Source organism: Neomonachus schauinslandi, chromosome 9, assembly GCF_002201575.2.
Source record: "Neomonachus schauinslandi chromosome 9, ASM220157v2, whole genome shotgun sequence".
Lineage (NCBI taxonomy): Eukaryota > Metazoa > Chordata > Mammalia > Carnivora > Phocidae > Neomonachus > Neomonachus schauinslandi.
The window spans coordinates 61,218,115-61,239,080 of NC_058411.1; the positions used below are offsets into that span (position 1 = coordinate 61,218,115).

The window sequence follows — 20,966 nt, forward strand, 5'->3', positions numbered from 1 at the left end:
CCGTGTTACAACTTATTTAATATTTTTCCTTAAGATTTTTGTTGTTAAAATTCTTTTCTTTTTTTGGGGGGGTTAAGTTTCTTTAAAGAAGCTCTCTAATCCTGTGACAGTTGCCACTGGTAAGGTAAATGTAAGAATAAATACTGTGAAAATGGAACAGTGGTATTAGACAGTATTGCCTGCTCAGGGCTCTGAATCCAGTGCTTGTTGTCTTAAAAAGGGAGATTGGAGAGATTCGAGAGGTGTTTAAGACGGGTCTGTCAGGATTTGATTTTACCCTACTTATAAGCTAATATTTTATAGCCAGTTCATGAAACCTGGCAGAAGATATTAGACTGGTGGGTCAGGGACTACTCACAGCGCAAGCAGCATGAGCATCATGATTGTGTTGGTTGCTATTACTTCCCAGCTCCTACAGGGGTTGTACGGAGAGGCCCAGGTGGATGCTACACATTCAGTGGCTTGCATCATGGCTAAGGACCACTCGAGCTTGGAAAATCCACTTCTTTTACAGCTGTCAGTAAATAAGCTTGCTCTTTCTCCTGGAGCGAGACATCACCTTATCCCTCGAGGTTGCACACTGCAAACAGAACCCTGAGAAATGGCCTGGGTGAAGAGTGGCGAGAACCTTGCGTTCTTGACACACTCAGCAAGAATGTACATGGCCCAGACTGCATTGCCTCACCTAGTGGTGCTAAATGCCGAGACCTTCTTGAAATAATCACAAGGAGTAGAGAAAATTTGTAATAAAAATAACTCTCTTGCCTTGTGATTTAATCTTTTTCTTAAAAAACTAAACTTTATTTTGAGGTAGGTTCACATGTAGTTGTAAGAAATAGTATATAGAAAAAAAATCAGTGAATTTTATATTTAAATGCATGAATTTATGACAGTAAATTTTTATTTATTTTTTTAGTAAATTTTTAAAAAATTACCATAATATATTATTTGTTTCAGGGGTACAGGTCTGTGATTCGTCAGTCTTATACAATTTGCAGTGCTCACCATAGTACATACCCTCCCCAGTGTCCATCACCTAGCCACCCCATCTCTCCCGCCCCCCTCCACTCCAGCAGCCTTCAGTTTGTTTCCTGAGATTAAGAGTCTCTTATGGTTTGTCTCCCCCTCCGGTTTCATCTTGTTTCATTTTTCTCTCCCTTCCCCTATGATCCTCTGTCTTGTTTCTCAAATTCATCATATCAGTGAGATCATATGATAATTGCCTTTCTCTGATTGACTTATTTCGCTTAGCATAATACCCTCTAGTTCCGTCCACGTTATGACAGTAAATTATGTCACAAGAAAAGTAAAACGAAAAATAATACAGAGGGATTCTGTGTCCCCTCTACCCAGTTTCCCTCAATTTTTTTTTAAAGATTATTTATTTATTTATTTATTTGACACAGAGAGACACAGCGAGAGAGGGAACACAAGCAGGGGGAGTGGGAGAGGGAGAAGCAGGCTAACCGCGAAGCAGGGAGCCCAATGCGGGGCTCGATCCCAGGACCTGGGATCATGACCTGAGCCGAAGGCAGACGCTTAACGACTGAGCCACCCAGGCACCCCGTCCTCATACTCCTTAAGATAATCTACTTTGCACACTTTTGAAACACTGGAATATAGGATAGATCAGAGTTTCTCAGCCTCAGTAACATTGACATCTTGGATCAGATAAGTCTGTTGTGGGAGGCTGTTCTGTGCACTGTAGGATGTTTAGCAGTATCCCTGACTGCTACCCACTAGATGCCAGTAGCCCATCCTCCCACCTCTAGCTGTGACAGTCAAAAATGTCTAGCTATGCCATATGTTCTCTGGAGGGCAAAATGGCCCCCAGTTGGAGACCACTGGCGTAATTCAGGGGTGAGAGGTAAGGTTGGAAAGATAAGTTGAAACCAAATGGGGAAGGCTCTTTTGAATGCCGTGTTCAGAGATTTGGCCATGGATGATTTCTTTCAGAATTGGGTAGTGATGTGATGAGAGTTTTTTAGGACTGACATTCTGGCAGCAGGATTAAGAGTAGAACGAAATAAAAGAGTTTGGAGGCCTGGAGATCTTAGGATATGGTGGGACAGGCAGAGTTAAGAGGACCCAAATGAATATAGTGGTAAAGGAGGAAGTATATGGGTCAGGATGAGGAATGTTAGATGGGAATTCTCTTGGGAGTAGAATCTGGCTAAGGCCTCTATCATTAGCAAAATTGAATGGTGTGAATTGCATTTTTCAGATTTACCTTCTGTTGGAGGCTTAAAAGCATTGTTCTAGAAGAAGAAAATAGAGAAACAAAAACCAGAGGTAGTCTGTAACTATTCATCAGACCACAAGTAATTGAACATTATTTATGAACTATTGGTTGTATTAAAAAATATCTTCGGTGTTTCATTCATTTTGATAACATTTCGTTCTTTCTGATACCTGGTTTAATTCTGTCATATTGTTATTGATGGGAAACCAGGTGCAAAAGGCCAAGTAGATTGGCAGTAATTGCTCAGGAGAATTTGTAATATAATTTAACTTTCTCTTTATAGTTCTCTGTAGCATTATGCCTTTAGAATTAGCATTATGCCTTTAGAACTGAGCCACCCAGGCGCCCCACTATCTGTTAACATTTTGTTTGGGTATACTAGCTATATTGGTTACATATATTAAGTTTTATTTAAGTACTCAGAGTTTTAAAAAACTCGCAGTTGTACGAAGTAAACTTTTCATTGCTGATGGAATTATGAATTCGTGCAATACTTTTGGAAAACAGTGTGATAATTCAAGAAGTTAGAAAGATGTTTTTATGTCTAATTCTAGACATTTATCCTAAGGAAATCAACAGATGCAAAATTACATATACCCTACAGAGATATTCATTGTAGTGTAATAGCAAAGAGAAATAAATGTATAGCATCTATAAGAGGAAATATGTGGACATTAGAAATATATTTGGAGGGGCGCCTGGGTGGCTCAGTTGGTTGAGCGGCTGCCTTCAGCTCAGGTCATGATCCCAGGGTCCTGGGATCGAGTCCCGCATCAGGCTCCCTGCTGGACAGGGGGCCTGCTTCTCCCTCTCCCTCTGCCTGCCTGCCGCTCCCCCTGCTTGTGCTCTCTCTCTCACTCTCTCTCTGTGTCAAATAAATAAATAAAATCTTTAAAAAAAAAAAAAAAGAAATACATTTGGAAATATGCAGAAATGGTTGATCTTTATTTTTTTTTAAGATTTTATTTATTTATTTGAGAGAGAGAGAGCACATGAGGGGGTGGGCAAAGCGGGAGGGAGAAGCAGACTCCCTGCTGAGCAGGGAGCCCGACCCCGGGGTGGGGAGGGGGCTTGATCCCAGGACCCTGAGATCATGACCTGAGCTTAAGGCAGCTGCTTAACTGACTGAGCCCCCACCAGGTGCCCCGAGAATTGGTTGATCTTTAAATGAGAATAGCTGTATGTAATATGATACATAAATGCAACCTTTTAAAACTTAAAATTGTTGGGCAGTGAGATGATGGGAGTTTCAAGTTATTTTAATTCTTTAGTATTCATATGTCTTATGATTTAAATGCATACTAGTTCTGAAGATGAAGTGGATGTGCTTTTACATGGAACTCCTGACCAAAAACGAAAACTCATCAGAGAATGTCTTACTGGCGAAAGTGAATCATCTAGTGAAGATGAATTTGAAAAAGAAATGGAAGCTGAATTAAATTCCACCATAAAAACAATGGAGGACAAGTTATCCTCTCTGGAAACAGGTAAACTTTTAGTTAGATTTTCATATAGATATTTTTCTAAGTTCCACAAGGGCAGGAACCTTATGCTCTGTTGTGTCACCAGCACTTTGAGCAGGTGCTCAATAAATATTTATTGTGAAAGAATAAATATGTTTGGCAACTTGAGCATAGTTTTCTTTGATGACTAGTGAAGAATTTTCCTGTGTTGTTGAAATGACACTATTAGTATTGTTTACTTGCATGATTTCCTTTTGTAATTTTTACCCCAGGGTAAAAAAGACACACGAGCTTATAGAGGTATTTTTAGGGTTATATAGCACTGATATAGCAGATTGAATGGTCACCACAAATTCCTGTCTCATTTTAGTAAGTAAGTAATGAAAGTTAGTAAGTAATGAAACATACTTCATTTTGATACTTCGTTTTTATGTAAAGTGTACCTGACCCAAAAACTGATTTGTGCCTCAGCTTTGGTTTCCATGTTAGGAACTGAAAGCATATGTAATAATAAAAGCAAAAGAAGATGTTAATTAAGAGGAAGAATTAGGGACACAGGCATGTGATGACATGAATATAGTGTGAGTCATGGCACTAGGCACAACTGAGAAGAGAAGAGTGTGTCCTTGAATCATGCCCCCCTGCCTCTCTGTAGGGCTCTTATTTTCTTCCCCCTGAAGTCGCTTACAATGAGATGTTTATTTCCTGTCCTTAACAGCGTACTGCATGGCTGAAAGGTAGAGATGTGTATGGTGGCAACCTAGGAATAGGCTATTTTATTGAATTAGATTTGTGAGAGGGTGAGAGAAAAATTTTCTCATGATTTGGAACACTTCATTACTGTAATTAACAATTATAGTTCTCTGTAATTGCATAGGGCACAGAAATTCAGTAAGTCATTGATGTGGAAGTATTTTTTCATCCAAATGAGATTGGGAATGAGTTGATAATTACTTTGAGGTGATGGAAGAATAAATTGAGTTTTTTTTCCTTGTCAATTGTGTATGGTTTAGTCTGTAAACTGCCCTTATGTAAATAGGGTCTTCCTCAGGAACTGGAAAAGTTGGAACAGCTCTGACAAAGTACTATGATGATATATATTTTGATTCTGATTCTGAGGATGAAGACAAAACAGGTAAGTAGCATGTTTACCAGGTTTAGCTGTTACATTTTGTAGAAAAAAGGTTTACCTAACAATTATTGGATATTAGAATTTCCCTCTGAATTTTATCTTTTAAGAAATTGTAGGCTGTTGATGTGAAAACAAAAGCAGGAATTGATGGGAATGCACATATGAGGACATGGGACCAGCAAGGATGCTGCATGGGCATTCCAGGGGTGAGGGAGAGTGTGTCCTGACTCAGTCCTGACTTCCTCAGGGCTTGTGGCCCCCCTCTTCTTTAAGGTTCCTTAGCTCAGCAACATTTGCTTTCATGCCGACAAATAGTTTCTGTATTTTTACAGAAAATATAGAAATTTAGATAATCTTTATACTTTGCAGAAGTTTTTCTAACTCATTGCTTTTTTATCGGCTTCTCTGTTCTCTGGAATTGATTTTGTATAAAATGTGAGCAAAGGTGAACATAATAAGAGTTAAAATTGATTTAGTTATATCAGGAATTACACTGGCATGCACAAGTAACACATTTATATGGTAAAGAAACAATTAGATGCTCAACTGACTGTGCTACCCAGGCACCCCAAGAAATAATATTTTTATATATTATTACCTAAATATTAACCTACTTAAGTACTTTAAAAGTCTAGTGCATGTGGATAACCGTAGTGGTTTTTCATCTTTTTTTAAAAGATTTTATTTATTTATTTTGAGAGAGAGAGTGAGACTGTGCGCGTGCATGCCTACTTGTGTGAGTTGGGGGAGGGGCAGAGGCATAGGGAGAGAGAACCTCCAGCAGGCTAACCCTGAGTGTGGAGCCTGACATGGGGCTTGATCTCATGACCCTGAGATCATGATGCAAGCTGAAATCAAGAGTCGGATGCCCAACCAACTGAACCACTCAGGTGCCCCTGTTTTTTTCACTCATTTTTGAAATATTTTTATTCTGATTTTTTTTTTTTTTTAAGATTTTACTTATTTATTTGTCAGAGAGCGAGAGCACCCAAGCAGGGGGAAAGGAAAGGCAGGCAGGGGGTGAAACAGGCTTCCCGCTGAGCAGGGAGCCCAGTGCGGGACTCGATCCCAGGACCCCGGGATCATGACCTGAGCCGAAGGCAGACGCTCAACGACTGAGCCACCCAGGGACCCTGAAATACTTTTATTCTGATTTCAGTAGCATTTTCTATATGGGAACTTGTTGAGAATTTATAACATCAAAAAGTTTCTGGTCTTGGTTTACTTTGAGTAGCTTTTCTGAGACTGAATTCTCATTATTTGAGTTCAGTTCTTGAGATAACATGTTTTTAGTGAAGAAACAGTTTTTTCCTCCTCTGTCATCTTCATTTTAATCCTTTATTAATTGGACAAGAACTTTATTTGGGGGAATAGTTAAAAAAATTTTTTTAAGGAAAATATACATAGGAAAAAAAATGTAGCTGAAGGTTCTGCGTTCTGTATTAAAGAAGTGTGTGCTTTAGACATGATACCTAGCCATATCCTTAACATTTTCAAAATTAGCACAGGTGACCAAGAAGAAAAAGAAAAACCGACACAGGATTCCAACAAATGATGAGCTACTCTATGACCCTGAAAAAGATAGCAGGGATCAGGCCTGGGTTGATGCGCAGAGAAGAGGGTAAGAACTGAACTCGAATATTTAGAATCTTTGGAGAAAAAGGATTAAAAGATGATTTTCACTACATTCACCGTTTTTTTTTTTTTTTAAAGATTTTATTTATTTATTTGACAGAGAGAGAGACAGACAGTGAGAGAGGGAACACAAGCAGGGGGAGACGGAGAAGTAGAAGCAGGCTTCCTGCAGAGCAGGGAGCCCAGTGTGGGATTAGATCCCAGGACCCCGGGATCATGACCTGAGCTGAAGGCAGACGCTCAATGACTGAGCCACCCAGGCGCCCCTACATTCACATTTTGAATGTATGTGTATATGTTCATACAGACATACATACATAAAAAAAGAATTTTGGAAAAAAACCTCAATTATTTATTTTGAAAATTACCAGCAAATTTCAGTCAAATGATTTATTTTTTTAAATTTTTCTAAAATATTTATTTATTTATTTTAGAGAGAGAGAGAATGAGTTTGGTGGAGAGGGGCAGAAAGAGATGGGGAGAGAGTCTTTTTTTTTTTAGATTTTATTTATTTATTTGAGAGAGAGAGAATGAGAGAGAGAGCACGAGAGGGAAGAGGGTCAGAGGGAGAAGCAGACTCCCTGCTCAGCAGGGAGCCTGATGTGGGACTCGATCCCGGGACTCCAGGATCATGACCTGAGCCGAAGGCAGTCGCTTAACCAACTGAGCCACCCAGGCGCCCTGGGGAGAGAGTCTTAAGCAGATTCCGCTCTGAGCATGGAGCCTGACGCGGGGCCTGATCTCACCACCCTGAGATCACCACTTGAGCTGAAACCAAGTGTCACATGCTTAACTGACTGTGCCATTCAGGCACCTGTCAGATGATTTATTTTTAAAAAACTGTTGTTGAATTCAAACTGCTGTGGTCAGTCTCTCCATTCAAGAAACAAAGCTGACTTTTCTCAAATAGAATTTAAAATTATTTGGAGATAAAACATTTATGTGGATGAAGAGTGGATGTTACATTTTATATCTGAATTGTTCTTTTTAACTATTTACAAATTTGATTTTTTAAAGATATTATTTATTTGAGAGAGAGAGAGAGTGAGCATGAGTTAGGCGGGGTGGGGGGTAGGGAGTGGCAGAGGGAGAGGGAGAAGCAGACGCCCTGCTGTGGGGGAGCTTGACGCGGGGCTCGATCCCAGGACCCTGGGATCATGACCTGAGCTGAAGGCAGACGCTTAACTGACTAAGTCACCCAGGTGCCCCACAAATTTGATTTTTTATTTTTATTTTTTTAAAGATTTTACTTATTTTTTTGACAGAGAGAGACATAGCAAGAGCAGGAACACAAGCAGGGGGAGTGGGAGAGGGAGAAGCAGGCTTCCCGTAGAGCAGGGAGCCCGATGTGGGACTCGATCCCAGCACCCTGGGATCATGACCTGAGCCGAAGGCAGATGCTTAACGACTGAGCCACCCAGGTGCCCCAAACTTGATTTTTTAAAAAATTGAGGTGACATTCACATAACATAAAATTAATCATTTAATTAATTTAAAATTAAGTGAACAATTCAGTGGCATTTAGTATATTCACAGTGTTATGTAACTACCACCTCTGTTTTTCAAAACCATTTTCATCATCCCAAGAGGAAATGCCGTACTTGTTTTCCAGGTTGATTTTACCAAGGTTGGTTTGTCATAAAACTAAAAGCTAGGCAGTATACCACTGTTACCCAGTGCTTCCCTCTCCTGGCTGTGCCTCAGAATCACCTCAGAAGAATGAAATGCAAACCCTGGAGTCCTACTCTAGGAAGCTTTGATTCAGCTAAGGTAGTAGGGGCCAGGATGGTAAGCTCTTGAAAACTGAACAACAAAAGATAAATCAAGTATTTTTAAGTCCAGAGAGAATTTGATGTTGTTGGGTGTTTGTACCTTACCTTTTAGCCTCCAGTGTCCCACTTTGGTCTTTTTTCTTCTCCCGGTTTTACCTCTGCACCATTTCCTCCAGCTGCACCTTGCCTTTATTTAATGAATACTTTTTGATTACCCCAGTGTAAAATGAACATTTTGAGTGCTATGAATGATCCTGAGATAGTTAAGGAAATTACAGTGTACCTCTTGATTCTTTTTTTTTTTTTTTAAAGATTTTATTTATTTAACAGAGAGAGACACAGTGAGAGAGGGAACACAAGCAGGGGGAGTGGGAAAGGGAGAAGCAGGCTTCCCGCCAAGCAGGGAGCCCGATGCGGGGCTCGATCCCAGGACCCTGGGATCATGACCTGAGCCGAAGGCAGACGCTTAACGACTGAGCCACCCAGGCGCCCCGGTGTAGCTCTTGATTCTGGTAACAGAATTTGTCAGTGAGGTAAGATGGAATGTATTTTCATCGTTCTGTAATCTTTAAAAAAATGGTGTGTGGTTTTTTTTTTTTTTTTAAGTAAACTGTACTCGGGGCTTGAACTCGACCCCAAGATCAAGAGTCAAATGTTCTACCATCTGAGCCAGCCAGGTGCCCCTTTTGTTTTATAGTCTTGAGAAGAAATAACATTTTATTGCTTTATTCACATTCCTGCATCAAGCAGTAGTTGCCTTTTAAGACCACAGAAAGCAACTTAAAATAATGAATTCACTACATTTTCAGTGCCACAGGGGCAGTGATCATGCCTATCTTGTTCACTGCTATATCCCAGACATCTTGCACTTTGTTAAATGGGCACTCATTAAGTATCTATTGAATGAATATGTTACTTTCTTGGGTTTGGGTTTTGAAATCTGCTAAGCATTGGAGGGATTTAACAACAGTTATAAATATGTACCACGTTTTCAGTATTTTTCCCCCAGAGACATGTAAAGAGTTTGGGAAGTAATGCCAAATGATTTATCATTTGTTGTTCGGTTTCGGGAGTTTACCATAAGTCCCTTTTAAGAACATGTACTTTTTTTTTTTTTTAAAGGTTTTATTTATTTATTTGAGAGAGAGAGAATGAGAGAGAGCAAGCACATGAGAGGGGGGAGGGTCAGAGGGAGAAGCAGACTCCCCGCCGAGCAGGGAGCCCGATGCGGGACTTGATCCAGGGACTCCAGGATCATGACTTGAGCCGAAGGCAGTCGCTTAACCAACTGAGCCACCCAGGCGCCCAAGAACATGTACTTTTACACTTTAGTACCTTCATAAGTAGATTTGTGCTATATTTTTGCAATCAGCAAATGTTTATTGAACACTTACTATGTACTAGATACTGTTCTAGATTCTTGAATGCAACAAGGAGCAAAACAGACAAAAGTCTTTAAGCACTTAGGCCTTTTTTTTTTTTTTTTAAAGATTTTATTTATTTATTCATGAGAGACAGAGAGAGAGAGAGAGAGGCAGAGGGAGAAGCAGGCTCCCAAGGAGCAGGGAGCCTGATGCGGGACTCGATCCCAGGATGCTGGGATCATGACCTGAGCTGAAGGCAGACGCTTAAACATCTGAGCCACCCAGGCGCCCCTTTTTTTTTTTTTTAAGATTTTATTTATTTATTTGACAGAGAGAGAGAGAGACAGTGAGAGAGGGAACACAAGCAAGGGGAGTGGGAGAGGAAGAAGCAGGCTTCCCGCTGAGCAGGGAGTCCGATGCTGGGCTCGGTCCCACCACCCACGAGATCATGACACAAGTCGAAACCAAAAGTTGGACTCTCAACTGACTGAGCCACCCAGGTGCCCCAAGAGACTTTATTTTTTTAAAGTAATTAATTTTATTTATTTTTTTATTAACATATAATGTATTATTTGTTTCAGGGGTACAGGTCTGTTATTTATCAGTTTTACACAATTCACGGCACTCACCATAGCACATACCATCACCCAGCCACCCCATCCCTCCCACCCCCGAGACTTTATTAATTTTTTTTAAAAGATTTTATTTATTTATTTGAGAGAGAGAATGAGATAGAGAGAGCATGAGAGGGGGGAGGGTCAGAGGGAGAAGCAGACTCCCTGCTGAGCAGGGAGCCCAATGTGGGACTTGATCCCGGGACTCCAGGATCATGACCTGAGCCGAAGGCAGTCGCTTAACCAACTGAGCCACCCAGGCGCCCCCCCGAGACTTTATTTTTTAGAATAGTTTTCAATTTACAGAAAAATTGAGCTGATAATACAGAATTCCCATATACCCTCCCACAACAACACACACACACACAGTTTCACCTGTTATTAACGTGTTACATTAATACGTACATTTGTCACAATTAATGAACCAGTATTGATACATTATTATAAACTAAGGTCCATACTTTATTCAGGTTTTCTTAGTTTTTACCTACTGTGCATTTTCGATTCCGAGAGCCCATCCGGGATAACCGTGGTACTTTTAGTTGTCATGTCTCTTTAGGCTCTTCTTGGCTATGACAGTTTCTCAGACTTTCCTTGATTTTGATGACCTTAACAGTGTTTGGGAGTAGTGGTCAGGTATATTGTAGGAGGCCACTTTGTTGGAATTTGTGTGATGTTTTTCTCATGATTAGACTGGGATTATGGGTTTTGGTGAGGAAGACCACAGAGATAAAGTGCCATTTTCATCACATTGTAATCAAGGGCACATACTGTCAACATGATTTATGATTGTTGACCTTGATCACCTTGGTGAGAAATTGTTTGGCAGGTTTCTCTACTGTAAAGTTACTCTTCACTCCTCCTTTCCATACTGTACTCTTTGGAAGGAAGGTCCCTATGTGCAGCCCAGACTTGAGGAGTGGGGAGTTAATGCTCCACTTCCTTGAGGGGAGAGTATCTTCATAAATTATTCTTCCATATGGGAGATTTGTCTGTTCTCCCTCCCTCCCTCATTCATTCATTCATTCATTCAGTCGTTTATATCAGTATGGACTCATGGGTATTTATTTATACTTTGGGTTATAATCCAATACTGCTTTATTATGTTGTTCTAATTGTTTCAGCTTTGGCCATTGGGGACTCTTTCAGCTGACTTTATGCCCCCTTGACATATCTACTTCATTGTTTTTGAGCACTTCCTTACTTTCTGGCAGTACAAGATGCTCCAGGTTCATTTTGTATGCCTATTCCTAGGATCAGTCATTTCTCTTAGGAGTACTAGTTTCTTTTATTGGAGGGTGGCATTAGAAATCAAGATCTTGGGGGCACATGGCTAGCTCAGTTGGTAGAGCATGTGACTTTTTTTTTTTTTTTTAAGGGAGGGGGAGAGAGAGAGAGGGGTGGGGAAGGGCAGAGGGAGAGGGAGAGAGAGAACCTTAAGCAGGCTTCACGCCCAGAGTGGAGCTTGACATGGGGCTTGATCTCACAACCCTGAGGTCATGACCTGAGCTGAAATCAAGAGTTCAGCGCTTAACCAACTGAGCCACTCGAAATGCCCCAGAGTATGTGACTCTTAATCTTGGAGTTGGGAGTTCAAGCCCCATGTTGGACGTGGAGCCTATTTAAAAAAAAAAAAAAGAGAAAAAGAGGGTTTTGTTTTTCATGTGTGGGTGTCCCCCCCCCCCCCCTTTTCTTTTTCTATTCTAGCTACCATGGTTTTGGAATACAGAGGCCACATCAACAACAGCAGCCTGTTCCAAATAGTGATGCTGTCTTGAATTGCCCTGCTTGCATGACCACACTATGTCTTGATTGCCAAAGGTAATGAATAAAGGGTGACCACACACACACACACACACACACACACACTGAAAAAAAAAACTTGGTGGTCTTTTGTTTAAATCAAATAGACTTTTGAGGTATATACTTAGGAATTTTTTTAAAAAATATTTTATTTATTTATTTGATGGAGAGAGAGAGCACAAGCAGGGGGAGTGGCAGAAGGAGAGAGAGAAGCAGGCTCTCCTCTGAGCAGGAAGCCCGATGCAGGGCTTGATCCCAGGACCCTGGGATCATGACCTGAGCCGAAGGCAGAGGCTTAACCAGCTGAGCCACCTAGGTGCCTCTATACTTAGGAATTCTTTTTTTTAAGATTTTATTTATTTGAGAGAGAGAGAGAGAGAAACAGCATGAGAGGGGATAGGGTCAGAGGGAGAAGCAGGCTCCCCGCTGAGCTGGGAGCCCGATGTGGGACTCGATCCCAGGACTCCGGGATCATGACCTGAGCCGAAGGCAGTCGCTTAACCAACTGAGCCACCCAGGCGCCCTATACTTAGGAATTCTGATAAAGTTCTCTCCTCCTATATCCTTGCTGCTTCATGACTGATTTTTATACAAATAATTTTGGTTATATGTAGTTCTGTTACAAATAGTTTTTCTAATAAAGCACTTACTAGTGCTGACAAGGATTCAGTGAAACTGCATATATGTTGTGGAATGACATAATCTGTCAAATACACTCTTTTAAAAAAAATTGTGATAAGATACACATAAAATTTACTATTTTAACCATTAAAAATTTTTCATTAAAGAGTGCATCATTTGGATATTCAACTTATTGTCAACTAGACCATTTAAAAATTTAAAATCTTTTCCTAGCTTTACCGTGATGTAATTGACATATAACATTGTGTAAGTTTGAAGTGTACAACATGATGATCAAGGGCACGGACTATCAACAACAAAAAAATCAACAGATTTATGACTGTTAATGTTGATCTTGATCACCTGGCCGGGGGAAGGGTTCAGACATCTCTTTGAGATAGTGATTTCATTTCCTTCAGATACATACCTAGAAGTGGGATTGCTGGATCATATGGTAGTTCTATTTTTAATATTTTGAGGAGCCTCCATACTGTTTTCCAGAGTGGCTATACCAGTTTATATTCCACGTGTAATGCGCAAGGGTTCACTGTTGTTTTCTCTTGTCTTTTTATTAATAGCCTGTTCCTAGAATCAGCCATTCTAACAGGTGTGAGGTGATACCTCACTATAGTTTTGATTTGCATTTCCCTGATGATTAAGGATGATGAACACATTTTCATGTACCTGTTGGCTATTTGTATATCTTTTTTGGAAAAAATGTTCAGATCCTTTGCCAATTTTTATTTTATTTTATTTTATTTTGCTATTGAGTTGTATGAGTTTCTTGGATATTAACCCCTTATCAGATACATGATTTACAAATATTTTCTCCCATTCCATAGGTTGCCTTTTCCTTTTGTTGATGGTTTCTTTGCTATGCTGAAGCTTTTTAGCTTGTTGTAGTCCCACTTGTTTATTTTTGCTTTTGTTGCTGTGCTTATCCAAAAAGTCATTGCCAAGACCCATGTTGAGCTTTTTCCCTATGTTTTCTTTGAGTAGTTTTACAATTTCAGGTCTCACATTTAAGTCTTTAATCCATTTTAAGTTTATTTTTTTTAAAGATTTTATTTATTTGAGAGAGAAAGACAGAGCGCAAGTAGGGGAAGAGGCAGAGGGAGAGGGAGAAGCAGACTCCCCACTGTGCAGGGAGCCTGATGTGGGGCTCGATCCCAGGACCTGCAGATCATGACCTGAGCCGAAGGCAGATGCTTAGCCATCTGAGCCACCCAGGTGCCCCTCAAGTTTATTTTTGTGAGTAGAGTAAGACAAGAGTCCAGTTTCATTCTTTTGCATGTGAATATTCAATTTTCCCAAAATCATTTACTGAAGAGATTATCTGGCATTGAATAATTTTGGCTCCCTTGTCAAATATTAGTTAACTGTGTATGTGTGAGTTCATTCCTGGGCTCTCTGTTCTGTTCCGTTGGTCCGTGAGTCTGTTTTTATGCCAGTACCATACTGTTTTGGTAACTATAGCTTTGTAGTACAGTTTGAAATTGGGAAGTGTGATGCCTCCAGCTTTGTTGTTTTTTCTCAAGGTTGCTTTGGCTATTTGGGGTCTTTTGTGATCCCATACATTTCAGGCTTTTTTCTATTTCTGTGAAAAATGCCATTGGAATTTTGATAAGATTGCGTTGACTAAGATGGCTTTGGGTAGTATGGACGTTTTAATGATAGTAGTTCTTCTGATGCATGCACATGGGGTATCTTTCCATTTACTTGTATTTTCTTCAATTTCTTTCATGATTGTCTTACAGTTTTCAGTGTATAAATCTCTCACCTCCTTGGTTAAATTTATTTCCAAGTGTTTTATTATTTTGGATGGCATCACGAATGGGATCGTTTTCTTAATTTCTTTTTCAGATAGTTTACTGTTAATGTACAGAAACACAGTAGATCTTTGTGTGTTGGTTTTGTATCCTGAAACTTTCCTGAATTTCATATTTATTTTATTTTATTATTTATCATTTTTAAAAGATTTTATTTATTTATTTATTTATTTGAGAGAGAGAGCGTGAGAGAGCACAAGCAGGGAGAGTGGCAGAGGGAGAGGGAGAAGGAGAAGAAGGCTTCCTACTGAGCAGAGAGCCCCATGTGGGGCCTAATCCCAGGATCCTGGGATCACGACCCAAGCTGAAGGCAGATGCCCAACTGACTGAGCTACCCACCCGCCCCTCATATTTATTTTAACTTTTTTTTGGTGGAGTCTGTAAAATTCTCTGTGTAAAAGATTATGTCAGCTGCAGACAGAGATACATACAACTGTCTTTCCTATTTGGATATCTTTTATTTGATTTTCTTGCCTGATTGCCCTGGCTAGACTTGCAGTACAGTGTTGAATGGGAGTGGTGAGAGTTGGTACTCTTGTTCCCTATTTTAACCATTTTAAGTGTACAATTCAGTGACATTAACTACTTTCACAGTATCGTGCAGCTATGTCATCTGTGAACAAAGATAATTTTACTTCTTCCTTTCCAGTGTGGATGCCTCTTAATTCTTTTTCTTTTTTTTTAAAGATTTTATTTATTTATTTGAGAGAGAGAGAATGAGAGACAGAGAGCACGAGAGGGAAGAGGGCAGAGGGCAGAGGGAGAAGCAGACCCCCTGCTGAGCAGGGAGCCCGATGCGGGACTCGATCCCGGGACTCCAGGATCATGACCTGAGCCGAAGGCAGTCGCTTAACCAACTGAGCCACCCAGGTGCCCTTAATTCTTTTTCTTAGCTAATTGCTCTGATTAGAACTTCCAGTACTATGTTGAATAGAAGTGGTAAAAGCAGGACTTTTTAGTCTTGGCCTGATCTTAGAGGAAAAATTTTCTTTCATCATTGAATATGATGTTAGCTGTGGATTTTTCATATATGGCCTTTACTGTATTGAGGAAATTTCCTTCTGTTTTTAGTTTATTGGGTGTTTTTACCATGAATAGCTGTTGAATTTCATCAAATGCTTTTTCTGAATCAATTGAGATGATCGTGAGTTTTTTCCCTTCATTCTCTTTTAAGAAATTTTTTATTTTAAGTAGGCTCCACTTTTATTTTAAGTGGAGCCCAATGTGGGGCTTGAACTCATGACCCTGAGATGAACACCTGAGCTGAGATCGAGTTGGACACTCAGTGGACTGAGCCACTCAGGCGCCCCCCCTTCATTCTTTTAATCAAATATACTCTAACTAACCCTTTTCCTTTTTCCTTCCCCCCCCCCTCTTTCTGGTGGCCTCATAAATGCTTAGCTTAGTCCATGTTTTGAATCAAGTTAACTGAAACTAAGTGATGAAAGTGAAACTAAGTAGGTGGTGGATTTGTTCTAGGAACTAATGAATAGCCAGATATAGTTTACCTTATTAGCTAACTTGAGGTTTTTTTTTTTTTTTTAAGATTTTATTTATTTATTTGATAGAGAGGGACAGATAGTGTCAGAGATAGTGAGAGAGAGCACAAGCAGGGGGAGAGGCAAAGGGAGAGGGAGAAGCAGGCTCCCCGCCGAGCAGGGAACCCGATGTGGGGCTCGATCCTAGGACCCTGGGGTCATGACCTGAGCTGAAGGCACATGCTTAACCGACCGAGCCACCCAGGTGTCCCAAGCTTGAGGTTTTTGATCATCTGCAACAATTAAATTTTGTGCTTTCCATATGAACTCTTAAGGTTTTTGTATATAAGTTGACACTCAGCATGTTTATGAAATGCAGAAAAAGTAAAATGTTTTTGTACTTCAGTTGTTTCTCTTGCATATTAAACCGTGTTATTATAGAGTTCCTATACTCAAAAGAAGTTGTTTTATAATGTAACAATAGAAATTGGCCTTGGTAAAAATTGCATTCCATGTTTTTTTTTTTTTTTTTAAAGATTTTATTTATTTATTTGAGAGAGAGAGGATGAGAGAGAGCAAGCACATGAGAGGGGGGAGGGTCAGAGGGAGAAGCAGACTCCCCACCGAGCAGGGAGCCCGATGCGGGACTCGATCCAGGGACTCCAGGATCATGACCTGAGCCGAAGGCAGTCGCTTAACCGACTGAGCCACCCAGGCGCCCTGCATTCCATGTTAATACAGGATTCCAATCCAGTGGAGTATAAATGAAATTTTTACAGTCTTACTTGGAGAAGTACCAGCTTGCATAGTCTAAATTCCTGGTGGGTGGTGGTGGTGGTGGTGGTGGAGATCAACTTTTGGAACTAATGAAAGTATAACTTGAGTTCACTGTGTTTAGCCAGATAGATATTTCTGTTGCATGAGGTTTAAGGGGGAAAAAAACCAACTTATTAGGTGGGGAAAGAAGTAGGAAAATATTGAATGTTTGAGGAGATTTTATTTATTTATTTGAGAGAGAGAATGAAAGAAAGAGAGCACAAGAGGGGGGAGGGTCAGAGGGAGAAGCAGACTCCCCGCCGAGCAGGGAGCCCGATGCGGGACTCGATCCTGGGACTCCAGGATCATGACCTGAGCCGGAAGCAGTCGCTTAACCAACTGAGCCACCCAGGCGCCCTTTTTAATTTAATTTTTAAAAAAGATTTTATTTATTTATTAGAGAGAGAACACAAGTGGGGGGAGGAGCAGAGGGAGAAGCAGGCTCCCTGCTGAACAGGGAGCCCGAATTGGGGCTTGATCCCCGGACCCCAGGATCATGACTTGAGCCGAAGGCAGATGCTTAACTGACTGAGCCACCCAGGCGCCCTAAGAATGGCACCACTTGTAATGAGAGGAGGGCAGAGTTTCAGGCCACAGTGTGAAAAGACAAAGATCGTTTAAACATTAGCTCTCAAGTTTCTTGTCTTTCTAAGTTTGAAGAGCAAATAATTTTTTCAGAGATAAAAGTTACTTTTAAAGCAGTAGAAAAGAGGATATGTTCATTCTTTTTTTTTTTTTTTAAAGATTTTATTTATTTATTTGACAGAGACAAAGCGAGAGAAGGAACACAAGCGGGGGGAGTGGGAAAGGGAGAAGCAGGCTCCCTGCTGAGTGGGGAACCTGATCAATCCCAGGACCCCAGGATCACCACCTGAGCCAAAGGCAGACACTCAACAACTGAGCCACCCAGGCACCCCTCATTCTTTAAACTATTCTCTATTAACAAGTTTTTTCCTATTCTTAAAATAACTCTTAACATTTCTTTAAATTTCCCATTTTGTTCTCATGTTTTTATTTTGGTTGTATTTCAGTAAGTTTTTTGTGTTCTCAAATTTTAACCATATGGAGAGGCAAGAATATACAATGGGGAAAAAAAGACAGTCTCTTCAATAAATGGTGCTGGGAAAACTGGACCACTTTCTAACACCATACCCAAAAATAAATTCAAAATGGATTAAGGACCTAAATGTGAGACCTGAAACATGAAACTGCTAGAAGAGAACATAGGCAGTAGTTTCTTTGACATCAGCCATAGCAACATTTTTCTAGACATGTCTCCTGCGGCAAGGGAAATAAAAGCAAAAATAAACTGTTGAGATTACACCAAAATAAAAATCTGCACAGTGAAGGAAACCATCAACAAAATGAAAAGACAACTCATGGAATGGGAAAGGATATTTGCAAATGCTCTATTCGATACGGAATTACTATCCAACATACATAAAGAACTGATACAACTCAACACCAGAAAGCCCAAATAATCTGATTAAAATGGGCAGAGTACTGAATAGACATTTTTCCAAAGTAGACATATAGATGTCCAACAGACACATGAAGAGATGCTCAACATCATTAATCAGCAGGGAAATGTACTCAAAATCACAGTGAGATATCATCTTACACTTGTCATAATGGCTAAAATCAAAAAGAAAAGAAAAAGCATTGGTGAGGATGTGGAGAAAAGGAAACCCTTTTGCAGTGTTGGTGGGAATGTAAATTGGCATGGTCACTGTGGAAAACAGTATGGATGTTCCTCAAAAAATTAAAAACAGAAATAACCTATGATGCACTCATTCCACTACTGAGTTTTATTATTTTTTTTTAAGATTTTATTTATTTATTTGACCAAGAGAGACACAGCGAGAGAAGGAGCACAAGCAGAGGGAGTGGGGGAGGGAGAAGCAGGCTTCCCACTGAGCGGGGAGCCCGATGTGGGGCTCGATCCCTGGACCCTGAGATCATGACCTGAGCCGAAGGCAGATGCTTAACGACTGAGCCACCCAAGCGCCCCTCCACTACTGAGTATTTATCCAAAGAAAATGAAAAGAGTAATTCGAAAAGATATATGCAGCCTTGTGTGTATTGTATTATTTACAGTAGGCAAGATATGAGAACAACCCAAGTGTGCTTTGATTGATGAATAGATAAAGAGAATATGGTATATATACACAGTGGAATATTACTCAGCCATAAAAAGGGATGAGCTCTTGCCATTTGTGACAACATGGATAGACCTAAAGGGTATTATGCTAAGTGAAATAAGTCAGAGAAAGACAAATACTCTATGATTTCACTTATACATAGAATCTAAAGAACAAAACGAACAAACAGATGAAAAGCAGAAACAGACCCATAATTACGGAGAACAAACTGATGGTTGCCAGAGAGGAGCAAGGTGGGGGATGGCCAAAATGAGTGAAGGGGAGTGGGAGATACAGGCTTCCAGGTATGGAGTGAATAAGTCATGGGGATAAAATACAGTGATAATTGTAATAACATTGTACCTTGACAGATGGTAGCTACACTCGTGGTGAGTATAGCGTAATGTGTAAACTTCTCAAATCACTGTGTTGTACACTTGAAACTAATGTAACACTGTGTCAGCTATACTTCAATAAAATTTTTTTGATCTAAATGGATAACCTGTTAAAATAGAATGCAAATCCAAATTCTCTATTTCATTTTCCTCTTAGGCACGAATCCTACAAAACTCAGTATAGAGCAATGTTTGTGATGAATTGTTCTGTCAACAAAGAGGAGGTTCTAAGATACAAAATCCCAGAGAACAGGAAGAAAAGGCGAGGCCATAAGAAAATGAGGTCTAACCATGAAGATGCTGCAGAGCAGGCCGAGGCGCAAGTGGAAGAAATCTACCACCCAGTCATGTGCACCGAATGTTCCACTGAAGTGGCAGTCTATGACAAGGATGAAGTCTTTCATTTTTTCAATGTTTTAGCAAGTCATTCTTAAATAGCTGAGTTGGCATTTAATTGCCCAATACAGTATATGAGGCAAATACAGACAGTTATTTTCCTCCTGCCTGTTCATATCAAGTGACATTCTGAGTGGTTATTTGAGGACGCAGTGTTTATCTTTTTGAAAGAGAATGGTTGTCAACCTTCATCCCTCCACCGCCTTAAAAAAATTTTTTTCCCCGGCTCTGATGGGACTGATTATTCATTCCCTTTTTGAGGGGCACTTGGAAATGATGGGGCTTTTTATATATTAAAGCTCTTTAGAATTAAAATGTTCTGGAGTTATAAGTAATCTTTGTTTCAGTGTTATTTTTATTTTGGTTATACTTGTGGTGTGATTAAACAAGAAACTATTTCCTGGCTTCTGTGTATATTGTTTTTGCTAAGAAGTATATTTACTTTCTACCCCATAGTATGGAGTGACAATATTTAGTAACTATTACAGTTACATGGGGTTAATATTGCCAGGTGCTTTGAGTAATTAATATAGGTCTTTCCCTAAAAGGATTGCGTAGTAACAGTATTCTAAATGTAGTGAATTAACACAGTAAATAGAAATTTATGGTGAGGAAGAGCAACCTCACCCTCGACCCTTAGACTTAAAAATCCTGTTGCTGCCTCTTGTGCCCCCATTTGTTCTGGAATTTCTATTGCCAGCAACCGAAGTATTGTTTTTCCTTTTTTGTATTAATAATATAAAAATCATTAGTGACAGCTTGGAGGAAATTGCATTGTAGGCATCTGTGCTTTTGAAAAGAATGATTGGACTGTTTCCAAAAACATTAGGAAACTCAGGGTCCTGATATCTAATAGAGATATGGTAGAGTGGAATAAAGTCAGAAACTATGTATTTTTTAAAGATCTTATTTATTTGAGAGAGAGAGAGAATGAGCAGGGGAAGGAGCAGAGGGAGAAGCAGACGCACTGCTGAGCAGGGAGCCTGATGTGGGACTCGATCCTAGGACTCCGGGATCATGACCTGAGCCAAAGGCAGACAACAGACTAAGCCACCCAGGTGCCCAGGAAATATATTTTTTTAAAGCTTTTATTTATTTATTAGAGAGAGGGAACACGAGGAGGGGAAGGGGGAGAAGAAGACTCCCGGCTGACTGGGGAGCCCAACGTGGGGCTCAATCCTAGGACCTTGAGATCATGACCTGAGCTGAAGTCAGATGCTTAACCAACTGAGCCACCCAGGTGCCCCAGGAAATTTTTTTTTTTA

At 40.1% G+C, this 20,966-nt stretch overlaps 1 protein-coding gene across 1 annotated transcript; it reads left to right on the forward strand.

Moving 5' to 3' along the window:
- Nucleotides 1-3,536: 3,536 nt before the first annotated feature.
- On the forward strand, nucleotides 3,537-20,099 carry LOC110585159 (E2F associated phosphoprotein). Its single transcript, XM_044918277.1, has 5 exons — nucleotides 3,537-3,729; nucleotides 4,745-4,840; nucleotides 6,341-6,458; nucleotides 11,930-12,043; nucleotides 19,463-20,099. The coding sequence occupies exons 1-5, from the start codon at nucleotides 3,537-3,539 to the stop codon at nucleotides 19,737-19,739; spliced, it is 798 nt and encodes a 265-aa protein (XP_044774212.1). The 3' UTR covers nucleotides 19,740-20,099.
- Nucleotides 20,100-20,966: the final 867 nt, after the last annotated feature.

What these genes read in the sequence shown, in the direction of transcription:
- LOC110585159 (XM_044918277.1), top strand. Translation starts at nt 3,537, where the DNA reads ATGCATACTAGTTCTGAAGATGAAGTGGATGTGCTTTTACATGGAACT. An exon ending in GTTGATGCGCAGAGAAGAGG is followed by an intron (nt 6,459 to 11,929) that starts GTAAGAACTGAA and finishes TTTCTATTCTAG; the next exon opens with CTACCATGGTTTTGGAATAC. An exon ending in CTATGTCTTGATTGCCAAAG is followed by an intron (nt 12,044 to 19,462) that starts GTAATGAATAAA and finishes TTTTCCTCTTAG; the next exon opens with GCACGAATCCTACAAAACTC.